The following is a 19,945-nucleotide window of genomic DNA, read 5'->3' as shown; positions in this document are numbered from 1 at the left end:
AGTCTCACAAATGCCCTGTACAGCAGTGGCAATACATTCCTACTTTTATATTCATTCCCCTTGCAATAAGTTCCCACATTCCATTTGCCTTCCTAATTGCTTGCTGTAAGGGGCTGGTTTAGCACAGTGGGCTAAACAGCTGGCTTGTAATGTAGAACGATGCCAGCAGCGCGGGTTCAATTCCCGTACCAGCCTCCCCGAACAGGCACTGGAATGTGGCGACTAAGGGCTTTTCACAGTAACTTCATTGAAGCCTACTTGTGACAATAAGCGATTATTATTATTATTATTATTATTATTATTATTATTATTATTATTATTATTACCTGCATATTAACCTTTCCTGATTCATGTACCAGGACACCCAGATCCCTCTGTACCTCCGAGTTCTGCAATCCCTCTCCATTTGATGTCCTTGGAGTGCTTGGTATCCACTCACCTTCACGTGAAAAAATGCTTCCTGATTTCACCCCTGAATGGCTAAACTCTTAATTTCAAAACTATACCCGATTGTTCCGGATTTCCCCACCAGTGAAAATTCCCATGCTTTTTTAAAAATAAATTTAGAGTACCCAATTTTTTTCCCCAATTAATGGTCAATTTAGCGTGGCCAATCCACCTACCCTGCACATCTTTGGGTTGTGGGGGTGAAACCCATGCAGACATGGGGAGAATGTGCAAATTCCACACGGACCCAGAACTGGGATCGAACTTGGGACCTCGGCGCCGTGAGGCAGCAGTGCTACCCACTGCGCCACCGTGCTGCCCCCCCCTCCCATGCTATTTTAACCATCCACCTTTCAAACGTGGGGGAAAGGCAAGCCCTGTCGATGCAGCCAGTGCTCATTATTGAACCATTTTAGCCCCCGATGTCACTCCAATTGAATCTTGGTTCTGAGGATAATTATCCCATCGAGGGCTTGAGTGATTTAAGATTTTTCTAATTTATTCCTGCAGAATGACTGGTCGATGGCGCACCTTCTCGGACGTAGCAGCCTGTGAGTGGACACCAGCCGAAAGCAAATGGGCAGGGTGAGGGAGAGTTGACAGAGGTTTTGATCTCTTGGGACATTTCACTTTTGACCCCAGCTGCTGGTGACTCTCCAGCGAGCAGCAGCATCGAAGGATCTGTCGGGAGACCCTGATTGGTATCAATCGAGTGTGGAAAGTCACACTCCTCTCTTTCCCGACCCTCTAATGTCTCTACCGCCTTTGGTATTGCAGTTCGCTATCCTGAAAAAAGGCGCGAGATGAGCCACTATCTTTCAGAATGCCACTGCCCAGTAGAAGAGAGTGGCTTCCGCTAAACCCAAAGCAATTAACCTGAGCTGCCTGTGCCCGAACAGGCGTGACCGGGGCTCGGACCGACTGAAGAATTAGATCGAGTCAGCGCCCCAGGTGTGGGATCGGAACTGTCCCTCTTGGACCAACATGGCCTACAGGTAACGCAACAACAAAGGGGCTTTTCACTGGATCCAATCTCCAGCACGCACTCCACCCCAGTAAGGCCTGGAGTCTGGGCTGGAGGATTCCATAAATAGCTAACAAAGGAAAGCCTGAAGGAGATATTTTGGAGTGAGGAGGGCGGCGCCTTGCTGTCGAATCAACGATGAAGACTACACGACCGGACAGAAGGAGGCCACGCCCTGACCGTCTACAGAGAAAAATAATGATTCTGTCAAATTTCTCAAGGGGGAAGTGTAGCTTCTTCCTTCCAATCTACGTTTTTTGCACGATCGATTCCGTCGCATTGTGAAGAGCTATTAGAGTATAATCTGACTCGAAACCAACGAGGCTGGACAATGTCACGCCTTCAGTAGACCTGTCCCAATATCTCCAGCTGAGAAAAACTTATATAGCGCCTTTCACAACCTCAGGACGTCGCAAAGTGCTTTACAGCCAATGAAGTACTTCTGACGTGTCGTCACTCCTGTGATACACGGAAATTCGGCAGCTACCTGGCACCCAGCAAGATCCCATAGACAGCAATGTGATATTCAGCAGATGATCTGTTTTTTTCGAACTGATGTTTGTTGAGGGATGAATATTAAGTGGGCGCCGCGGATAACTTCCCATCTCTTCGAAATGATTGCCATGGAATCTTTTTCACTGATCCTCCAGGGTCTGATTTGAGAAGTGTCTCGGTTGAAGGACGGTAAACCCGTGGCAGTGCAGCACTCCCGCTGGAGGCGTCAGGCTGGACTTTCTGTACCGCTGGGTGAACTGAGCCTGGAATCTCCTGATTCAGCGTGTTGCCCAGTGAGCTACGGCCAAGGTCCAAACACAATGTAGGAGCGGCGAGGGACGCCCAATCCAGACGCAAAGACGCCGGGGTAACTCTTTCCAGATTATGACCACGGTTTACGCCAATGGTGGCACCATGGTCAACCACCGCTACGCCCGATGGAGCCGGGAGAACGCGGAGGAATGCGCGCGGGCGGAGGTCTACGAAGGGGAGGTGGACGGGCAGCCGCACAGGCAGACTCCGCTGGAGAAGCTGTCCCACGAGATGGTGCACGACGAGCGGGCTGTCAGGGAGATGACACTGGGCAAGAGAATAGGATTCTACCGCCTGCGAGGCGAGATCGGCAGTGGCAACTTCTCGCAAGTCAAGCTTGGTGTCCACTTACTAACGAAAGGTAGCGAGAGTCACTGAGATCGGGCTTGTCTGTATCGTCAGTGTGCTGATTACTCAGATCAACAACAAAATTTGCACTGATATGGCATCTTTAATACGGCCAAAAAACATCCCTGGGCATCTCACAGGAAAGCTATCAAGGATAATTTGACACTGAGGCACATTAGGTGATATTAGGGACAGGTGACCAAATTTGTAAAGAGCATCCTAAAGGAGGGGGGGCGAGGTGGATGGACGAGGCAGGGAATTCCCGAGCCTGGCCGCTGAAGGCAATGGCCGTGCGACTAAAACCAGGAACGTGCAAAAGGGCAGCACTGGGGGAGGGCTGACATGCCGGAGGGATGTGGTGCTGGAGGCGATTACAGAAATAGGGAGGGGCAAGGCCGTGATTGGGGTTCGGGAACAAGGGAGAGATTTTAATCTCAAAGTGGGTGAACAGATGTTGGCAGCGAGTTGAATGAGCTGATGTATCCCGGGGACAGATCGGGGACGACCCTAGGGGAGGGTTGGAATAGTGGCGCCTGGATGTAACAATGCGCATGCTTTAATCCGCTGGGGGTCACTGGTTGTTGGGTTCAGCCCCTGCTCCCCGCTCAATTAGCCGATGACAGTCAGACCTCCGGAATGGGCACTAGATCGTTCTTCAGCTGCCCCTGGGCTAGGGAATAAGCCAACAGCTTCCAATCCGATTTTTAAAATGTCATTAATGGCATATGAGCATCATTTGTTGCCCAAACTCCCTATGCCTTAGTTTAAAAAAAATCTATATTTCATGGAATATGGGAGTCGCTGGTTGGAGCAGCATCTTTTGCCCATCCCTAATTGCCCTTGAATTGAGTGTTCAGAGGGCAGTTTAAGAATTAACCACATTGCTGTGGGTCTGGAGTCACATGTAGGCCAGACCCAGTAAGGACGGCAGATTTCCTTCCAAAGAACAAAGAACAAAGAAATGTACCGCACAGGAACAGGCCCTTCGATCCTCCAAGCCCGTGCCGACCATGCTGCCCGACTAAACTACAATCTTCTACACTTTCTGGGTCCGTATCCCTCTATTCCCATCCTATTCATGTATTTGTCAAGATGCCCCTTAAATGTCACTATCGTCCCTGCTTCCACCACCTCCTCCGGTCGCGTGTTCCAGGCACCCACTACCCTCTGCGTAAAAAACTTGCCTCGTACATCTACTCTAAACCTTGCCCCTCGCACCTTAAACCTATGTCCTTAGTAATTGACCCCTCTACCCTGGGGAAAAGCCTCTGACTATCCACTCTGTCTATGCCCCTCATAATTTTGTAGACCTCTATCAGGTCTCCCCTCAACCTCCTTCATTCCAGTGAGAACAAACCGAGTTTATTCAACCGCTCCTCATAGCTAATGCCCTCCATACCAGGCAACATTCTGGTAAATCTCTTCTGCACCCTCTCTAAAGCCTCCACATCCTTCTGGTAGTGTGGCGACCAGAATTGAACACTATACTCCAAGTGTGGCCTAACTAAGGTCCTATACAGCTGCAACATGACTTGCCAATTCTTATACTCAATGCCCCGGACAATGAAGGCAAGCATGCCGTATGCCTTCTTGACTACCTTCTCCACCTGTGTTGCCCCTTTCAATGACCTGTGTACCTGTACTCCTAGATCTCTTTGACTTTCAATACTCTTGAGGGTTCTACCATTCACTGTATATTCCCTACCTGCATTAGACCTTCCAAAATGCATTACCTCACATTTGTCCGGATTAAACTCCATCTGCCATCTCTCCGCCCAAGTCTCCAAACAATCTAAATCCTGCTGTATCCTCAGACAGTCCTCATCGCTATCCGCAATTCCACCAACCTTTGTGTCGTCTGCAAACTTACTAATCAGACCAGTTACATTTTCCTCCAAATCATTTATATATACTACAAAGAGCAAAGGTCCCAGCACTGATCCCTGCAGAACACCACTGGTCACAGCCCTCCAATTAGAAAAGCATCCTTCCATTGCTACTCTCTGCCTTCTATGACCTAGCCAGTTCTGTATCCAGGTTCCCTAAAGGTTTTGAGTGAACCAGATGGATTTTTACAATAAAGTTTCATGATCATTATTAATTATTTTATTCCTGATTGATTGTAAATTGCATTTAAATTTCACAGCTGCCATGGTGGATTTGAACTCCTGTTGCTAGGACATTAAAGCCAAACCTCCAATTAGAATCCATTACCACCATGCGACCATTCTTCTTGAACCCTTGCTGTCCATGCGGTTAGGTACATAACACAAGAACCAAGAGCAGGAGTAGGCCACCTGGCCCCTCGAGCCTGCTCCACCAATCAATGAGATCATGGCTGATCTTTTGTGGACTCAGCTCCACTTTCCGGCCCGAACACCATAACCCTTAATCCATAGCGTTCTCACCTCTACCACCCTTTCAGGCAGTGAACTTCCACATTTCTACCGCACTCTGGGCAAAACGGTTTTCTTCAAAGCCCCTCTATATCGTCTGCCCCTTACCTTAAATCTACGACCCCTGGTTTTGACCCCTCTAGTAAAGGGAAAAGTTCCTTCCTGTCAATCTATGGCCCTCGTAATTGTGTACACCTCGATCAGGTCCCCCCCTCAGCCTTCTCTACGCTTAGGAAACAACCCCAGCCGAACCAGCCTCTCTTCATAACTGAAACGCTCCAGCCCAGGCAACATCCTGGTGAATCTCCCCTGCACCCTCTCCAGTGCAATCACATCCTTCCTATAGTGTGGTGACCAGAACTGTACGCAATAATGAGCATTTTATACAGCTCCGTCATAACCTCCCTGCTCTTATACACAGGATGTGCCACATACCACTGAAGTGGTTCTGAAGTTTAGTCATTGTTGGAATGGGGAAATATGGCAACCAATTTGTGCGAGAGAAAAAAAGCACAAAGAACACTAAAGCACAGGAACAGGTCCTTCGGCCCTCCAAGCCTGTGTCCTATCTCGACCAACCGCCTGTATCCTTCTATACCCCGTCTGTTCATGTGCCTGTCCAGATAAGTCCTAAAGGATGCTAACATATCTGCCTCAACCGCCTCACTTGGCCGTGCATTCCAGGCCACCACCGCCCTCTGTGTAAAAAAAACTCCCCCCGCACATCTCCACTGAACCTTCCTCCCTCACCTTGAACAGAGGCTGTTTAGCACAGGGCTAAATCGCTGGCTTTGAAAGCAGACCAAGGCAGGCCAGCAGCACGGTTCAATTCCCGTAACAGCCTCCCCGAACAGGCGCCGGAATGTGGCGACTAGGGGCTTTTCACAGTAACTTCATTTGAAGCCTACTTATGACAATAAGCGATTTTCATTTCATTTCATGTGCCCCCTTGTAATTGTCATTTCCGCCCTGTTTAAAAAGCCTCCAGCTGTTCACCCTATATATACCCCTAATAATTTTATAAACTACAATCAAGGGCAGCACGGTAGCATTGTGGATAGCACAATTGCTTCACAGCTCCAGGGTCCCAGGTTCGATTCAGGCTTGGGTCACTGTCTGTGCGGAGTCTGCATGTCCTCCCCGTGTCTGCGTGGGTTTCCTCCGGGTGCTCCGGTTTCCTCCCACAGTGCAAAGATGTGCAGGTTAGGTGAATTGGCCAATGATAAATTGCCCTTAATGTCCAAAATTGCCCTTGGTGTTGGGTGGAGGTGTTGAGTTTGGGTAGGGTGCTCTTTCCAGGAGCCGGTGCAGACTCAAAGGGCCGAATGGCCTCCTTCTGCACTGTAAATTCAATGATAATCTATGATTAATCTAGGACAAAGGTTCGGCACAACATCGTGGGCCGAAGGGCCTGTTCTGTGCTGTTTTTTCTATGTTCTATGTTCTATCAGATCACCCCTCCGCCTCCGTCTCGCTAGGGAGAACAATCCCAGTTTATTCAATCTCTCCTCACAGCTAATCCCCTCCATCCTGGTAAACCTTTTCTGCACTCTCTCCAAAGCCTTCTGGTAGTGTGGTGACCAGAATTGGATGCAGTATTCCAAATGTGGTCTCACCAACATTCTATATAACTGTTAACATAATTTGTGAGCTTTCATACTCGATACCTCGTCCTATAAAGGCAAGCATGTCCATATGCTTTCTTTACCACCATTTCCACCTGTGCTGCCACTTTTAAGGACCGGCACGCCCAGATCTCTCTGTGTTTCTATGCTCCTGATGGTTCTGCCATTTATTTTATAGCTCCCACCTGAATTGGATCTACCAAAATGCATCACCTCACATCTGTCCGGGTTAAATTCCATCTGCCATTTCTCTGCCCAATTTTGCAGCATACCTATATCCTGTTGTATTCTTTGACAATCTTCATCACTATCCGCAACTCCTACAATCTTAGTATCATCCGTAAGCTTTTTCTTCTAAATCTCCTTTAAAATTTCCCCCTTGCACCTTAAACCTACGTCCTCTAGTAATTGACTTTTCCACCCTGGGAAGAAGCATCCGACTATCCACTCTGTCCATGCCTCTCAGAACTTTGTGAACCTCTATCCGGTTGCCTCTCAATCTCTGTTGTTCCAGTGAAAACAATCTGGGTTTATCCAACCTCTCCTCATAGCTGTATTTATACAGGCCTGCGGAAAGAGTTGGCCCAAGTAGACTGGGCTGCAATAATTAAGGGTAGGACAGATGAGGAACAATGGTGAATGTTCAGGGAGATATTAAATACCTCTCAATGAAAATATATTCCTGAGAGGAAGAGAAATTGTAAAAGGGAGAAAAATGTTCCATGGCTAAACAAGGAAGTCAAGGAAGACATAAAGGCAAAAACTAGGCTGTACCATTCTGCAAAAGCTAGTTGTAAGCTGGAGGATTGGGAGAATGTTAAGGTTCAGCAAGAGGCTACTAAAAATAAAATCAAAAGAGCTGAGATGAATTACGAAAGGAAACTAACAGAAAACATAATCACTGATACCAAAAGCTTCTACAAGTATATAAAGAGGAAGAGAATAGCTAAAGTAAATGTTGGCCCTTTAGAGGACGATACTGGAGTTGGCAGGGGCACTGAACCAATATTTTGCCACTGTCTTCATGGTAGAGGTTAATAAAAAGTTTCCAAAAACTACAGTTAATGCGGAGGAACTTGGTGCAATAACTATCACTAGGGAGATGGTATTGAATAAACTAATGGGATTAAAGGCAATTAAGTCTCCGGGACCTGATACCTTGCACCCTCTGGTATAAGGGAGGTGGCAGCACAGATAGTGGATGCTTTGGTTATGATGGGCAGGATTCTCCGGCCGCGTCCACCCGGTGACCAGAAGGTCCCGCCCGAGGCTAATGGAGGTCTCGATCGTAGGCAGCTCGTCCGCGGCATTCCTGCGGCAGGCTGGGCTGGGGAATCCAGCCCGATATTTCAGAACTCCCTGGATTCTGGAAGGGTCCCAATGGATTGGAAACACGCTAATGTGACGCCCCTATTCAAAATGGGAGAGAGGCAACAGGTAGGAAACTATAGACCGGTTAGCTTGACCTCTGTGGTGGGGAAGTTGGTGAAATCAATCATTAAGGAGGAGATAACTGAACATTTGGAAAGACAAAGCTCAATCCACCATTGTCAGCGTGGTTTGAAGACAGGTAATCATGCTTGACAAACTTGCTTGAGGTCTTTGAGGATATAGCCAGCAGGGTGGATAATGGGGAACCTGTGGATGTGGTATATCTAGATTTTCAGAAGTTATTTGACAAGGTGTGCTACATAAAAGGCTGCTACAGAAGGCGAGATCGCAGGGGTTGGGGTTAGAGTACTAGATTGGATTGAGGTTTGACTGACTGTCAGAAAGCAGAGGGTCGGGATAAATGGGTCCATTAGAGTCCGTTATTAAAGATGAGATCCCAGAGAGGAAGGCAGGCAGGGGTTTGGGTCTTCCGAACCTGATGTATTATTACTGGGCGGCGAATGTGGAGAAGGTGCGGAGCTGTGTCAGAGGGGTTGACTCCCAATGGGTCAGAATGGAGGAGAGTTTGTGTAGGTGGTTGGGATTGAAGGCACTAGCAAAAGCGCCGCTCCCGACGGCCCCGGGGAGATACTCCAGGAGTCCGGTAGTAATAGGTTCGTTGAGAATTTGGAGGCAGTTTCGACAGGATTTCGGGTGGGGAGCGGGGTCAAGGGAAATGCCGATTCGGGGGAACCATAGATTTGAGCCAGGGAAGTGGGATGGAAATTTTTGGAGATGGGAGGAGAAAGGAATTAGGACACCAAAAGATTTATTTCTTGGGGTTGTTTTGCGGGATTGAAGGAGCTGGAAGCGAAGTATGGGCTGGAGCAGGGGGAAATATTTAGATACATGCAGGTTCTAGATTTTGCCAGAAAGGAGATACAGAGCTTCCCAGCAGAGCCGGCTTCCACATTGCTGGAGGGGGTGCTGATGACAGGGGGGTTTACGGGGCTATTTAGGAGGAGGAGAAGGCACCACTGGAAGGGATCAAGGCAAAGGGGAAGGAAGAGTTGGGAGAGGGTATGGAGGAGGGGTTCTGGTGTGAGGTGCTCCGGAGGGTGAACGCCTCCACCTCGTGTGCGAGGTTGGGGCTGACACAGTTAAAGATGGGATATGAGTGCACCTCACAAGGGCGAGGATGATCCAGCTCTTTGAGGGAGTAGAAGATGTGTGTGAACATTGCGGGGCGGGGCGGGGGGGGCGGGTGCGCAAACCACGTTCATATGTTTTGGTGGAGGATTATTGGAAGGAGGTGTTTAGGGTAATCTCTAAAGTGGTGCACGTGAAACTGGACCTGGGCCCCCGGGAGGCCATTTTCGGGCTGTCGGACAAACCGGGGTTGGAAACGGGCGCGGAGGCAGATTTTGTAGCCTTCTCCTCGTTGATCGCCCGAAGGCGGATCCTGATAGGTTGGAGAGCAACCTCTCCACCCTGTGCCCTGGCGTGGCGGGGGGACCTGCCGGAAGTCTTGACGCTTGAAAAGGTCAAATTTGAACTGAGGGGAAGGATTGAGGGGTTCTACAATTCATGGGCGTTATTCATTATGCACTTTCGAGAATTGGATCACATCGAACATTACTGGGGTTGGGGGCTGGGAGGGTTGGGGGGAGGGGGACTGTATATGTTAATGGTGACTATGGGTGATTCCTGATTCTTTTTTGTCATTTGTTTATGTTAACATGCGGTCTAGGATGGGAATAGAGGGATACCGACCCCGGAAGTGTAGAAGATTTTAGTTTAGACGGGCAGCATGGTTGGTGCAGGCTTGGAGGGCCGAAGGGCCTGTTCCTGTGCTGTACTTTTCTTTGTTCTTTGTTCTAATGTCTGGAGTTTGGTGGGAGGATGGGATCGTTGTTATTGATATGGGGATTGACATTACATTTGTTACTGATTAATGTTTATTGTTGGGTGTAAATTTGGGAGAAAATGTGAAAAAGGAGGAGAATGAAAAATATTTTTTTTTAAATTAAAGATGAGATCGCGGAGTACTTGGAAGTGTGTGGTAAAGTAGGACTGAGTCAGCTCCCTCAAAGGCAGGTCATGTCTGACAAATCTGTTAGAGTTCTTTGAGGAGGTAACAAGTTAGACAAAGGAGAACCAGTGGACGTGATTTATTTAGATTTCCAGAATGCCATTGACAAGGTGCCGCATAGATTGTTAAATAGATTAAGAGCCTATAGTGTTAAGGGTAAGATCCTGGCATGGATAGAGGATTGGCTGACTGGCAGAAGGCAGAGAGTGGGGATAAAGGAGCCTTTTTCAGGATGGCAGCCGGTGACTAGTGGTGTGCCTCAGGGGTCTGTGCTGGGACCACAACTTTTCACAATATACATTAATGATCTGGAAGAAGGAACTGAAGGCACTGTTGCTACGTTTGCAGATGATACAAAGATCTGTAGAGGGACAGGTAGCATCGAGGAAGCAAGGGGGCTGCAGAAGGACTTGGACAGGCTAGGAGAGTGGGCAAAGAAGTGGCAGATGGAATACAATGTGGAAAAGTGTGAGGTTATGCACTTTGGAAGGAGGAATTTAGGCACAGACTATTTTCTAAATGGGGAAATGCTGAGGAAATCAGATGCACAAAGGGACTTGGGAGTCCTTGTTCGCAATTCTCTTAAGGTTAATGTGCAGGTTCAGTTGGCAGTTAGGAAGGCAAATGCAATGTTAGCATTCATGTCAAGAGGGCTAGAATACAAGACCAGGTATGTACTTCTGAGGTATATAAGGCTCTGGTCAGACCCCATTTGGAGTATTGTGAGCAATTTTGGGCCCTGTATCTAAAATGAAAAAAAAAAATGAGAATCGCTTATTGTCACAAGTAGGCTTCAAATGAAGTTACTGTGAAAAGCCCCTAGTCGCCACATCTGGAGAATTGTGTCCAGTTTTGGTCTCCTTATTTGAGGAAGGATGTGGTGGCATTGAAGGCAGTTCACAGGAGGTTCACCAGATTGATTCCGGGGATGAAAGGGTTGACGTACGAGGAGAGATTAAACAGTTTGGGTTCATACTCACTGGAGTTTAGAAGAATGAGAGGGGATCTGATCGAGGTGTATAAAATACTAAAAGGGATTGATAAAGTCAACGTAGACCAAATGTTCCCCCTTGTGGGGCAATCTAGAACGAGAGGTCACAGGTGTAGGTTGAGAGGCGGTAGATTTAAAACTGAGATGAGGAGGAACTACTTCTCGCAGAGGGTGTGAATTTGTGGAACTCGCTGTCCCACAGTGCGGTGGAGTCTGAATTATTAACTAGTTTCAAGAAGGAGATGGATAAATTTCTTATTTAAGAAACGGGTGAAAGGGATATGGGGTAGGGAGGTGGATTTGAGACCAGGAAGAGATCAGCCATGATCGGATTGAATGGTGGAGCAGGCGCGAAGGGCTGAATTGCCGACTGCCGCTCCTCATTCCTATGTTAATCGAGTTGTTCAAAATCTTGGGAGGATTTTAATGATGTGAATAACAAGCAACTGTTCCCAGTGACAGGAGGGTGGGTAACCGGAGGGACACCGATTGAAGAGAATTAACAAAAGGACCAAAGGAGGAGATGAGTAGAATTTTATTTGACGTGGTCGGTTTTGACCTGCAACATGCTCCCTGAAAGGGCAGAGTTAGCGGATTCGATAATAACTTTCAGAAGGGAATTGGCTGAATGGTTGAGGAGGACGACATTTCAGGGCCTTGGGGAAAGGGTGTGGAGCTTGCAATTCACTGGAGAGTCCCTTCAAAGGGCGGACACAGGCATGGTGGACCGAATGGCCTCCAGCTGTGCTGTCTGATTCTATAATAAGTTACAATTGATGGTCAGTGTGTTCTTGCGCAAAGCCGGGTGGGGTGGACAAGGAGTGTCATTGCGAGCACACTTTGGTATGGCTCTTGTTTATTGGTTGAGAGTGATTTGGTGAAGATTAGCTTATTGGAAAACAAAGGACTGGTGGAATTTTAAAAATAAAATGAAGTAAATCAGAAATGCAAGAATGAGGGAGGTGAGCAGATAGAAAGAAACGATCCTCGTTTGAATAATGTTATAGGATCATTTCTACCCAGCCAGAGAGGGGCTCAGTTTCTGTTTAACATCTCATTAAAATGGCATCTGTGACAGTACAGCCCTCCCTCAGTGTGTGGGATTTAAGACCACAACCTTGTCCCTCCAAAGTAAGAGTGCTGCTAACACAACCAATAACATTCTGGGGAAGAAATAACCACAACAATCACTCGGGAAACAATTCTCGGGAAACTAATGGGGCTAAAGGCCAGTAAATCTCCTGGGCCTGATGGGGTGCATCGGTTGTCGGAGGTGGCGACAGAGAGAGTTGTAATCTTCCACAAATCCTTACAATCTGGAAAAGTCCAGAGGATTGGGAACACCTTTATTCAAAAAAGGAGGGAGACGAAAAAAGAAGTAAATTTAGGCCGGTTCGCTTCACATCTGTCATTGGGAAAATGTTAGTCCATTATAAAGGATGTAATAACAGATTATTTAGAAATCCATAATATAATCAAGCAGAGTCAGCATGGCTTTGTGAAGGGAAATCACGCCTGACAAATTTATTAGAATTCTGTGAAGTGGTAATGAGCAGGGTAGATGAAGGAGAAAGAGTAGATGTAATATACTTGAATTTCCAAAATGCGTCCGATAAGCTACCACACAAAAGGCTACTTAATAAGATAAGAGCCCATGGTGTTGGGGATAGTAAATTAGGATGGAAAAAAGACAGAGAGTTGGGATAAGAGGAGCATTTTCAGGATGACAATCTGTAACTAGTGGAGTGCCACAGGCATCCGTGCTGGGGCCACAATTATTCACAAAATATATCAATGACTTGGACGAGGGAAGTGAATGTACTGTTGCCAAGTTTGCGGATGACACAGAAATAGGTGGGAAGGCAAGTAGAGAGGATTACACAGAGTCTACAGAGGGATATAGACAGGTTGGGTGAGTGGACACAAACTTGGCAGATGGAATGTAATGGAGGGAAATGTGAACCACCTGGAGGCTGGTTTAGCACACTGGGCTAAATAGCTGGCTTGTAATGCAGAACAAGGCAGCAATTCCCGTACCAGCCTCCCCGAACAGGTGCCGGAATGTGGCGACTAGGGGCTTTTCACAGTAACTTCATTGAAGCCTACTTGTGACAATAAGTGATTATTATTATTATTATTAATAAGTTCTGCACTTTGGTAGGAAGAATAAAGGAGCTGAATATTATTTAAATGGAGAGAGACTGCAGAAAGCTGCAGCACGGAGATGTTTGGGGTCCTCGTGCATAAATCACCAAAAGCTAGCAGCAAGTTCAGCGGGAAATTGGGAAGGCAAATGTAATGTTGGCCTTTATTTCAAAGGGAATGGATTATAAAAACAGGGAGGTCCTGCTAAAACTATACAAGGCACTTGTTAGACCACACCTGGAATACCGGGAACAGTTTTGGTCCCCTTATCTATGGAAAGATATCCTGGCATTGGGGGCAGCCCAGAGAAGGTTCACTAGGTTGATCCCGGGTATGGGGGGATTTTCTATTGAGAAGAGGTTGAGTAGGTTGGGTCTGTACTCATTGGAGTTTAGAAGAGTGAGAGGCGACCTTATTGAGACATATCGGATTCTCAGGGGGTTTGACAGGGTCGATGCTGAGAGGTTGTTTCCTCTTGTGGGAGAGTCTAGGCCCAGAGGGCACAATCTCAGAGTAAGGGGGTCACCCATTTCAGACAGAGATGAGGAAGAATTTCTTCTCTGGTTATTCCTGGTTATTGTTTGGTGTCACCTGGTCTCTTGGTTTATTTTTTCCCTGCCCTAGAAAAAGTTGCCATCAAGATATTGGACAAGACAAAACTGGACCAGAAGACTCAACGTCTTCTGTCGCGAGAGATCTCCAGCATGGAGCGGCTACACCATCCCAACATCATCCGCCTCTACGAAGTGATCGAGACTCTGTCCAAGCTTCACCTGGTGATGGAGTACGCTGGCGGGGGTGAGCTCTTCACCAAGATCAGTACTGAGGGCAGGTTGTCGGAGGCCGACAGTAAGGTCATCTTTGCCCAGATTGTCTCTGCAGTTAAGCACATGGTAAGCACTCATTATTTCCACTGGGGTAGAACCATAGAGTGGTCCAGCATAGGATGAAACCATTCAGTCCATTATTCCTCTACTGGCCCTTTATCCCATTGGTCCCAATCCCTTGCTCTTCTCCTAATGTAGCCAAGCATTTCATCCAATTCCTTTTTGAAAATTACTATTGAGCCTGCTTCCACCCTTTTGGGATCTTCAGAACCCATGCCGCTAAATCTCCTTATCTCCCTCTCGTTCTTTTGCAAATTAATGTCAATCTGTGTCCTCTGTATCAATCTTTCCAGCAAGGCAACCGTACCCATTCTGTCAAAACCCGTCATTGTTTTAAACACCACTATCACATCTTCTCTTAACCTGTTCTGCCTTTTCTAATTAATCATTTTTAGTGTTTTGCAAACCAAGGTACCTTCTTGAAAAAATAAATCTTCACGTATCTTGAAGTATTTTTAAAATTCTACCTGGGGACCGATTTAAGATTTCCCAGTATCCACATTGGCCCTCACTATTTCTCTATTGAATACCATTGGGCGATGCGGTTGGAAGTTCAATTCAGGGTCAAATAGGACCCGGATGTGGTGAAAGTTCTGGTTCACCCTCCGGCCAGAGAGGGCGGTGGAGTCAGGGATTTGTTAGATCAGTGCTGGAATGCGGCACCTGTCACAATTCGGAGTACACGACTATTTGTAGAATCACAGAATTTACAGTGCAGAAGGAGGCCATTCTGCCCATCAAGTCTGTACCGGCCCTTGGGAAGAGCAACCCTACCTCCACCCCATCACCATAAGCCCACCTAACCTTTTTTTTGGTCACTAGGGGCAATTTTAGCTTAGTCAATCCGCCGAACCACTGTGCTACCGTGCTGCCCTCCATATGTATGGGGGTTGGCGAATGAGAAATGGCCATGGGTGGATTTTTATGTAGACTGTCAGGCGGGAGGAGAGCCATAGAATGTGGTGAACCGTTCAAACGTCCAATGATTCCGGGACCATAGCATCCCACTGGCGTAAAGGTTCCTCTCGCTCAGCTTCTGACATCTTGGTGGTCACATTATATAATAATGATGGAATGTGGCAATTAATCTCGAACCATTCATTTTTTTTTTTTTTTTGTAATTTGCTTTTTAAAAATAAATCCAGAGTACCAAATTATTTTTTTCCCCCAATTAAGGGGCAATTTAGCGTGGCCAATTCACCTACCCTGCACATCTTTTTGGGTTGTGGAGGTGAGACCCACGCAGACACGGTGAGAATGTGCAAACTCCACACGGACAGTGACCCGGGGCCAGGATCGAACCCGGGTGCTCAGCGCCGTGAGGCAGTAGTGCTAACCACTGCGCCACCCTGCCGCACTAACCATTAGTTTATAATTAGGGTCAGACATGAGGTTATACTTGTTACTCCATTGAAACAATCATTTTTAACCCAGGTCACTGCTATGGAACTAAACCCTTCACCAAAATAAAAGCGAATGTATCAGTGAAGTTGGAGGGGCAGTATCTCTCATTCGGATCACTTTACAGCTTCCTGGATTCAACGCTGACTTCAACATCTTCACACTGTAAACTCTGCCCTCCATTTTGCTCTAGTGCCAGTCTGTATCTTATTCTCATGTTTTGCTCTCAGATAGCACTGATCATTATTCTGCTATTAACACCTACTCTATCCAATGTTTTAGAACATTAAATTTACAGTGCAGAAGGAGGCCATTCGGCCCACAGAGTCTGCACCAGCCCTTGGAAAGAGCACGCCACTTAAGCCCCACGTCTCCACCCTATCCCCGTAACCCCACCTCACATTTTTGGTCACTAAGGGCAATTTATCACGGCCAATCCACCTAACCTGCATATCTTTGGACTGTGGGAGGAAACCGGAGCACCCAGAGGAAACCCACACAGACACGGGGAGAACGTGCAGACTCCGCACACAGTGACCCAAGCCAGGAATCGAACCTGGGACCCTGGCGCTGTGAAGGAACCGTGCTAACCACTGTGCTACTGTGCCGCCCCTTTGCTGTTCCTTTATTACTCCCATTCCCACCCTTTTTTTGCCTGTTGCTCCATATTTGTGTCATTTAATCTCCCCCACCCTCGAACCTATCCCTGACCTTCCCTTTTTCCTCCACCTGCCCCTGCCCTTCCCCTTTTCCAACAGCATAAAACCTAATCACATTTCTACCTTTGATACGAAGAGGAGCCATCTTGGACTCGGAAACGTTAACTCTGTTTTCCTCTCTCAACAAGTGCTGCCAGACCTGCTGGGATTTTCCAGAACTTTCTGCTTTTAGTTTAAATCCCTCAGCATTTGTCAATATTTTCCCTCACACTAGTTACAGCTCAGAGATGACCCAGGGCCTTTATGTTAACCCGGGGTTAGGGTTGCCGACGCTCCAGGATTGGCCTGCTGGACGCTGCAACGAGCGACATCCGGAAGAGAAGTTTTGAGTCCGCAACCTCCGTCCGTCAGAAAAGTGGCTCAGGCTCAAAATCCAGAGAGAACGGAAAACATGGCTGATGACGCCAGTGCGGAGACCACAAACATCATGCTCCACTCACCGCCCGTGATGCTCTGCCCCCTCTTAGGCGGAGGTCTCGTAAATACTTGCCCTAATTCACACCCACAAGTGAGGACCCAGGCCACCCCTCTGAAAACTCTCATACTCCCGCTGTATCATCAAAGGGATAGGTATAGCCAAGCTCAACCTGGAGCCTACCAGGTGTTGGCACTCCTCGGAAGCGCTGCCCCATTGCAGAGGAAGCAGGGGATTAGCAGAGCTCACCCCAACCAGAGGACAACTGCACCATGGCCTTTTGGAACCCTCCCTGGTTCTCCGCCCCTCTCGGGGGAGAGGCCCCACCAGTGACCCCACCCTGGTGAGGCTGGCAGCGCTGTCTGCCTCTGCCACCACCTCACAGGCACTGTTCAGGAGGGTGGGCTTGACTCTCTGGCCCACCCTGGGGAAGAGGGCGTTCCATTTCTCCTCACTGGCATCGAGCAGTGGAGGCCAGGAATTGCCCCCAATTGCTCTGAGTGTTGGTCAATTAGCATGGCCTGACTCGCTTACCAAAGAGCGCCCTCAACGGCAATGTGAACCGCACGCTATTGAGTCCCAGCGGGATCACTTAGTCTCCCAAATGGTGAAGCCCGGCCCCTGTGTGCGCCACGCCGGCAGCCATACCGCGAACCAAGTGGGTACACACCTTTCCACTCAAACCGCAGGAGCTAAAAGTATTGACGAAATCAACTGGATTTAAATTCCACCCTCTTTCCCCCCCCCCCCCGCCCTTGCCCAAATCTGCTGTGGTGGGATTTGAACTCAAGTCTGCACTCTGGATTACCCGTCCTGTAATATTGCCACTGTGCTGCCATCCCACAATTTGTGTGCAGCAAGATCCCACAAACTGCAGTGAGACGCGTAACCTTGAATCTGTCCAATCTCGAAGAGTCATTTGCTTTAAATCTCCAGCATCTGTAGGGTATTTTGCTTTTATTTATTTTTTTGGTGTTGGTTGAGGGGATGAATGGTGGCCAGGGTGGCGAGGAGAACCTCTCCCCCCTTTGCTCTTCTTCCAGCCGTATCCGAGGAATCTTTTACACACACCACCCCGCGGGGGGGGGGGGGGGGGGGGGGGGGGACGGACGACCATGTCTTTGATTTAACCTGGAGCCTGGAAGGTGCCCCCTCCAATATTACAGAACCCATGATTGTTCTTTATCTATAAATCCGAAAACATCCAAAATCCGCACTTCTTAAAAAAATCATATCGACCGTTAGCACGAGGTCTCATTGTTTGCCTTTTTTTAAAAATGAAAAGCGTGTCAAAAAGAAACCTCGTTTCAGTACCCTGGAACCCACAATCTTCTGCCTTAATTCCAGCCTGGGGTGACTGTCTATGGGGAGTCTGCACGTTCTCCCCGTGTCTGTGTGGGTTTCCTCCGGGTGCTCCGGTTTCCTCCCACAGTCCAAAGACGTGCAGGTTAGGTGGATTGGCCAATGATAAATTGCCCTTAGTGACCAAAAAGGTTAGGAGGGGTTATTGGGTTACGGGAATAGGGTGGAAGTGAGGGCTTAGGTGGGTCGGTGCAGACTCGATGGGCCGAATGGCCTCCTTCTGCACTGTATGTTCTATGTTAGGTGGATTGATAAATTGGCCATGATAAATTGCCCCTTAGTGTCCAGGATGTGCAGGTTAGGTGGATTGGCCATGATAAATTGACCCTTACGTGTCCAGGATGTGCAGGTTAGGTGGATTGGCCATGATAAATTGACCCTTGCGTGTCCAGGATGTGCAGGTTATGAATGAAAATGAAAATCGCTTATTGTCATAAGTAGGCTTCAAATGAAGTTACTGTGAAAAGCCCCTAGTCACCACATTCCGGCACCTGTTCGAGGAGGCGGGTACGGGAATTGAACCGTGCTGCTGGCCTGCCTTGGTCTGCTTTCAAAGCCAGCGATTTCGCCCAGTGAGCTAAACCAGCCACTTTGTGTCCAGGATATGCAGGTTAGGTGGATCGGCCATGATAAATTGACCCTTCGTGTCCAGGATGTGAAGGTTAGGTGGATTGGCCATGATAAATTGACCCTTACGTGTCCAGGATGTGGAGGTTAGGTAGATTGGCCATGATAAATTGACCCTTAGTGTCCAGGATGTGCAGGTTAGGTGGATTGGCCGTGATAAATTGCCCTTTGTGTCCAGGATGTGTAGGTTAGGTGGATTGGCCATGATAAATTGACCCTTCGTGTCCAGGATGTGTAGGTTAGGTGGATTGGCCATGATAAATTGACCCTTTGTGTCCAGGATGTGGTTAGGTGGATTGGCCATGATAAATTGACCCTTAGGTGTCCATGATGTGCAGGTTAGGTGGATTGGCCATGATAAATTGACCCTTTGTGTCCAGGATGTGCAGGTTAGGTGGATTGGCCATGATAAATTGACCATTAGTGTCCAGGATGTGCAGGTTCGGTGGATTGGCCATGATAAATTGACCCTTAGTGTCCATGATGTGCATGTTAGGTGGATTGGCCATGATAAATTGACCCTTAGGTGTCCAGGATGTGAAGGTTAGGTGGATTGGCCATGATAAATTGACCCTTTGTGTCCAGGATGTGGTTAGGTGCATCGGCCATGATAAATTGACCATTAGTGTCCAAGATGTGCAGGTTCGGTGGATTGGCCATGATAAATTGACCCTTCGTGTCCAGGATGTGCAGGTTCGGTAGATTGGCCATGATAAATTGCCCTTTGTGTCCAGGATGTGTAGGTTAGCTGGATTGGCCATGATAAATTGACCATTAGTGTCCAGGATGTGGAGGTTAGGTGGTTTGGCCATGATAAATTGACCATTAGTGTCCAGGATGTGGTTAGGTGGATTGGCCATGATAAATTGACCCTTACGTGTCCAGGATGTGCAGGTTAGGTGGATTGGCCATGATAAATTGACCCTTGCGTGTCCAGAATGTGCAGGTTAGGTGGATTGGCCATGATAAATTGACCCTTGCGTGTCCAGGATGTGCAGGTTAGGTGGATTGGCCATGATAAATTGACCCTTTGTGTCCAGGATGTGTAGGTTAGCTGGATTGGCCATGATAAATTGACCCTTTGTGTCCAGGATGTGGTTAGGTGGATTGGCCATGATAAATTGACCCTTAGGTGTCCAGGATGTGTAGGTTAGGTGGTTTGGCCATGATAAATTGTCCCTTAGGTGTCCAGGATGTGCAGGTTAGGTGGATTGGCCATGATAAATTAACCCTTAGTGTCCAGGATGTGGAGGTTAGGCGGATTGGCCATGATAAATTGATCCTTAGT

General features: G+C 47.8%; 1 protein-coding gene across 2 annotated transcripts in view; it reads left to right on the top strand.

The window, feature by feature from the left end:
• nim1ka (NIM1 serine/threonine protein kinase a) overlaps positions 1-19,945 on the top strand; it is an 80,835-nt gene that overhangs the window by 57,560 nt on the left and 3,330 nt on the right. For both annotated transcript variants that reach the window (XM_072515651.1, XM_072515652.1), the window contains exons 2-3: positions 958-2,639; positions 13,871-14,139. In XM_072515651.1, coding sequence (XP_072371752.1) covers positions 2,351-2,639; positions 13,871-14,139 — 558 coding nt within the window. In that variant the 5' untranslated portion in view covers positions 958-2,350. The remainder of the gene's footprint in view (positions 1-957; positions 2,640-13,870; positions 14,140-19,945) is intronic.

This window comes from Scyliorhinus torazame, chromosome 9 (assembly GCF_047496885.1).
Source record: "Scyliorhinus torazame isolate Kashiwa2021f chromosome 9, sScyTor2.1, whole genome shotgun sequence".
Lineage (NCBI taxonomy): Eukaryota > Metazoa > Chordata > Chondrichthyes > Carcharhiniformes > Scyliorhinidae > Scyliorhinus > Scyliorhinus torazame.
Note: the sequence above shows the minus strand (reverse complement) of the source record. Positions and strands in the feature narration are given on the sequence as shown.